The 6179-nt window shown below is 35.6% G+C and overlaps 1 gene segment (V, D, J or C); it reads left to right on the forward strand.

The window, feature by feature from the left end:
- Positions 1-2181: 2181 nt before the first annotated feature.
- Positions 2182-2670, forward strand: LOC114633258. The segment is given in 2 exon segments: positions 2182-2258; positions 2342-2670. Coding segments are annotated over 2 exon segments (375 nt in total).
- Positions 2671-6179: the final 3509 nt, after the last annotated feature.

The following is a 6179-nucleotide window of genomic DNA, read 5'->3' on the forward strand; positions in this document are numbered from 1 at the left end:
AGAGAGAGAGAGAGAGAGAGAGAGAGAGAGAGAGGGAGAGAAACAAGTAAGATTACAATTCTATGGTTCTGATAGGCAAATTTAAGTGAGACAAAGATCTCAAGAAGGTGAGATTATGGAAAAATTATCTGCAGAAATAACATTGATTTCATTTTTTGTTGGATATCAACTACTAAGCATGTCTTTCATCATTAATTGTGCTTAATATCTTTTGTGAGACTCCACTGAAGAAAACTATTTTTTTCTTTATATGTGAGTGTCCATTGCAGAACGTCTTGGTTAGGGGTGAGGGACTGTGTCCATTTTGCTTTCTGAATGTGGGGATTTAATGTGGGTTGACTTGGTTCAGGCTCTGTGCCTACAGTCACAGACTCTGTGAATGTATATGTGCATCAATCTAATCGTGTCTGGGAGACACTCTTTCCTTCAGCTCATGTACCATCTTGGCTTTTATAATCTGTTCATTTTTAAAATCTTTTACCCTCTATTTTATGTCTATTTCATTATATCATCTTTGTAAAATCCTCATATCTTAGTGGCCTAATTATAGTCTCTCCACTTTCACAATCCAATACAACAAACAAAGTAACCAAATCTTGCAACATACAAAAATAAGAACATGAAGCACTTGCCTTAACGACATGGATGACCACTCAATATATTTTCTCCAGTTCCACACAGACACTTGTAAATATTTTATGTTTTACCACAGAGTTATATTTCTTTTTATATATGCACAACTTTGTCACTTTTTATTTTTGGTTTGCTGGAAATATGAGATGATTCCTTCCTGTATATGCTGTGAATAAAGCATGAATACCACGCTGTGAATAAATATTAGTGTGTAAGTGTTGCTATAATAAGATATAGAGTCATTTGAGTATGTGTTTGGATGGGATAGGCTGGGACACAACATAATTTTATTTATTAATTTTGGTGAATTTTCACAGGACAGATGTCATCCTGGGTAAGTGTGGTTGAATCCCATGTTTAGAGATGATTCAGGCTCTAGTAGAACTCAGCTGTATTGATAAAGGTCATTTTGTCCAACTACCTTATAAGTAGTTATGTTTATACCCAGTAGGCTGTCTCAGCCTTGATCACTGAGGCTCACATATGTTGTGTGTAAAGACTGATGCAGACATTTATGAGTGGTCAAATTACTGAGAATGATTGACAGAGTAATCAGTCACAGATCCGTAATTATACTAACCTCTCACTCCAAAATCAAAGACCATTATAAAACAGGGAAATGAAAGGATGTAAGATACAGAGAATGGAATTGAATGACATCAAATTCTATCTCTAGGTATTACCCTGTTTTTACTGCACACATGAACTCTCAGTAGCTATATTCACCAGCATAACAAACACACAGACACAGAGATCACACAGGTAAAAATTACAATATTGGAGACCTCAAAATGGCTTAGCAGGTAAAGATGTCTGTCTCTCAATAAGCTTAGCAATATTAGGTAAATCTCTTGGAATTGAATTATGTACGTCAGATTCTGAGATTAATATACACACTTTTCTGCATATGTACCCTCTTCTTACCAAAAAAACAATATAACAAATTAAACAAGATTACAACATGGATGGAGAGGAGTCCTCGAGGGCCAATACCAATCAGAAAGTCTTTGACATTTGATGAGTGATGGGCAAAATATATTCACCTTTATGGGGGAAATATTTCAGTATATTCAATATTTACTAGTGATGACACTATGTGTATATAGACAGGACATTTAATTTTAGTCATTGTAGTGAGTTTTGAAGTATTAAGATTTTGGAAATATTAATTTTATGTATCTGAAAGTAGGTAGTAAGTTGTCAAAAAATTTTAGGAATTTTCCATCATTTTAATCATCATCATAACCAAAATCTGATCATAGGACAATCTGATGACATTGTGTCCAACAGGAACAACAGACTCAGGTCAAAAATCCTTTGAGAGTTTAGTCCCTGAAGTTAAATCCACAGCATCTGCTCAGAGTTAGGGAAAGTATATGGAATGCATTTCCTCAGAGAGAATTAAGACTTGGATCTGAGCATCTTCCCTTCCAGTTCTTCTCCAGCTGGACTAGGTTCTTATGTAAAAATCGGCTACTCATGAATATGCAAATTACATGAGTCTATGGTAGTAAATACAGGGATGTCCTGAAAACAAAATATGATCAGTGTCCTCTTCCTGAACACACTGAGTCTAACCATGGGCTGGAGTTGGGTGTTTCTCTTTCTCCTGTCAGTAACTGCAGGTAAGGTGCTCACCAGTTCCAAATCTGAAGTGGAGACAGGATGTAAGGTGACAATAGAATCCACTCTGCCTTTCTTTCCACAGGTGTCCACTCCCAGGTTCAGCTGCAGCAGTCTGGAGCTGAGTTAGTGAAGCCTGGGACTTCAATGAAGTTGTCCTGCAAGGCTTCTGGCTATGACTTCACCAGCTATGATATAAACTGGGTAAAGCAGAGTCCTGAACAGGGAATGGAGTGGATTGGATGGATTTATCCTGGAAGTGGTGGTACTGGCTACAATAATAAATTCAAAGGCAAGGCCACCTTTACTGCAGACAAATCCTCCAACACAGCCTACATGCAGCTCAGCAGCCTGACATCTGAGGACTCTGCAGTCTATTACTGTGCAAGACACAGTGTTATAACCACATCCTGAGTGTGTCAGAAACCCTGGAGATGCAGAAAGCTGCCCTGAGACTGACATGACAGAAAGACTAACCTTTAGACTTGCTCAGAAATTGTAATTTTGAGTGTCCACTAATGGCCTCCTTCTCAGGGACCTATTGTGCATTTGTCAACTTTGTAAAAGAACATCTGTGAATAAAGTGATGCTGGTTTAGGATAAACCTACAGTTCTCCATAACTTGTCAATCTCTTCACCAGTGACCACCTCCATTGACATGTTTCTTACTCAATGAAAAAATAAAATGAAACAGTATGATGATTCGTAATAAAAATATCACTGGATCTTGAGAGACCAGAACTTTTGAAAATATTGGGAATACATTATAATATGAATTTCACGTATAAATTACAAATCACCATCTGTGCAAAAACTACTTCAAAATCTTAAGTAATAAATGATCTCAGGTGTGTTATTAAATCTGTTTATGTTTTCTAACAGAAGTTCCAGTCTCATAAGATGTGAATAATATTTATATGAGAATGCAAAGTCATGAAAATATAACTCTTGTACATTGGTGCGAATATTATTAAATCACTTTTCATGAATTTCATTTACTAACAGAAGGTATGTACTTGTTAACTGAGGTAGGTTCTAAGTTTTTACATAAGTGATTGATCCCATATTTACTTCCTTCCCCGTCTCAGTAATCATCCCTATAGTCACTAGCCTTTATAGAACATGGACCTATACTGACACAGCTTTAATTCTTATAGTGCAATGAATACCTCTTGCCCTTCTTTGTTCTATAGAGTATTTTCTACATGTGTCTCTGCATCCGCATGTGTTTCTTGTGCTTTGTTTCTGGTGACTTTTCTTCTATTTGTATTGTCATATTCCTGTTTGTTTGCTTTTCCTTCATTTCACTTTGTTTTCCTTTTTTATTATGTATAGGTACTTTTTTTTTTCTAATTAGATAAAGAAACACAATCAAGCTTGGAGAAAATTGGGGAGGTGTTAAGGAGCAGAAGTCAATCTTCAGAATATATTGAAGGAGGAAATGTATTTTCAGTTTAAAATAGAAAAAGAACTTTAAATAACTAATAAATAAATAGTTCTCATAACATGTTTGTTTATAAATATCCCATATGCACAAGTGACCATTATTTTAGGTCTCATTTCCTTTTAAATTGTTCACAGAATATCAGAACCCAGGTCTGAAAAGATGTAAGGGTAAAGTTGTAGTGAAATACATTAATAAAATATCTGGGTTTTAGCCTCTCATTCTCTCTCTCTCTCTCTCTCTCTCTCTCTCTCTCTCTCTCTCTCTCTCTCTCGGTGTGTGTGTGTGTGTGTGTGTGTGTGTGTGTATTTTTAGGAATGAACTTTTCTAATATTTATCTCTAACTGCTCAAAGCAGTTTCTGTTAGAATAACTTTTATTTCTTGAGGATGTCCCTGCAGGTGTCCTAGTGGTAAACAAATCATGGGAAGAAATAAGAATGTGAACACAGTACAAAAATGACTTTGTCAACCTGAATCAAACATTGAGGAGTCTATGCTAGGCAGTTTATTATAGGTATATTTCAACACAATTAAAGTTGGAAAAGGGTCTTTTGTCAACAAACAGTTCCATATCATTCCAAATCCCATTGAACAATAAAGCTTAAAGTTTCTGTATAGATCCTATTTTATGAAGTTCTTGTAACCATGAAGGTGGGTTCTTTTGCTAAAATTTAGAACCTAGTGTGCTCTCTGACCAACAACATACAGATCAGGAGGCCTTAAATATCTGTGACACCTTCCCTAAGGATGGCTAATAGTCTAATCATGGAAGAGTTGGGATAATCATTCCGAGTAATTAGGGTGAGTTCTGTCCCTACAGATAGCAAAAAGATCAAGAGGTTATTAAGAACCTCCACTCTCAGCTTTCTGAATGAAGTGCAGTTGTTTGATTTTTATCTCCTTCTTTTAGGAGACATACCTGTGTGACTAAAATTTCTTCTTCTCTTAGTGATTCTCTGTGAATAAAAGGCTCTTATGCTCTCTAGAATCTTTATGTGAATGTCACCAATAATATTGATAAATATTTGTTGCCATGTATCAGTGAAAGAAAAACATCAAAATAAAGCAGTTGTGTATAATCTGAGGGACAGTGCAGAGAGCTGTGTTTCTTCACTCTATGAAGTACGTAGTTTTCTTAGTTACCCCCTAGAAAATTAATAAACCATCTCCTGGGTTAGTTATGCCTTGTCTGTAGAGACACAAAATCTGAGGTAAATTACTTGTGTTAGTTCATAAAATTTATGTTGTTCTCCTGGAAATGCTACAGAGACATTAATGACAAAATTTGAGTGACCTCGCATTCGTCATGAAGACGGACTACCTTATTGTCGAAAAAACCCATCAATCAGAAAATTGGAACTTTCTTTTAACTCTAGACAAGCAAGTGAAAGAACTGTATGACACAACTTGAAGACTTCAACCAAAAAATTAAGAAGACATCAAAATATAGAAATGTCTGCCATGCTCCTGGTTTGGTAGGGTAAACATAGTAAAAATCAACACCCTCCCAAAAGCAATCGACAGAGTCAATGTAACACACATCAAAATTTCAATACAGTTCTTTATAGAAACTGACAAGACAATACTCAACCTCAAATAGAAAATCTTTAAAATGCTGGACAGCTAAGACTGTCCTGTGCAAGAAGGGAACATCTGGAGGTATCAGCATCCCTTCTTTAAAAGTGTCCTACAGAGCTATAGTACTAAAAACATCAGTGTAATAGAATAAAACAAGAAAGGTTAATAAACAGAATCAAACAAAAATGCAGAGACAAATAAACATATTTAAGGACACCTAGTTTTTGAGAAAGAATCAGAAATACACAATGAAAGAACAAAAGCATCAACAAACTGTGATGGTCTAACTAAGTGTTTATATATAGAAGAGTGCAAATAGATTCACAACTGTTCCCATGAACAATACTCAAGACCATCTGGATCACAGACCTCAATGTGAATCTGGATATCTTGAGGCTAAAGGAAAGAATATGGGGAATATCTTAGAATTCATGTGAATAGTAGACAACATCCCTAAGAGAACACCAATAGGACAGTTGCTAAAAGCCACAATCAATAAATTGAACTTAATGAAATTGAGAATGCTCTGTAAGACAAAGTACACCATCTATAGGACAAAACAGTAGCTTAGAGCATGGTAAAAGATTCTCCCCAACTCCTCATTTGACATAAGGATGATATACAAAATACATACTCAAACATACATCAAGCTAAATGTCAACAAACCAAATAATCCAATGTAAAATGGTTTTGAGATCTAAACAGAATTTTTAACGAAGAATTCACTAATGGCAGAGAAGCACTTAAAGCAATGTTCAACATCCTTACCCAACAATGAAATTCAAATCAAAATGAGTCTGAGATTTCTTCTTACAGATATCAGAATGGCTAAGATTAAAACTAGATCTAAAATGACAGCGAGTGCTGGTGACAATATGCTCAAAGTTGGTGGTATGAGTG

This window comes from Grammomys surdaster, unplaced genomic scaffold (genome assembly GCF_004785775.1).
Source record: "Grammomys surdaster isolate TR1022 unplaced genomic scaffold, NIH_TR_1.0 571, whole genome shotgun sequence".
Classification (NCBI taxonomy): domain Eukaryota; kingdom Metazoa; phylum Chordata; class Mammalia; order Rodentia; family Muridae; genus Grammomys; species Grammomys surdaster.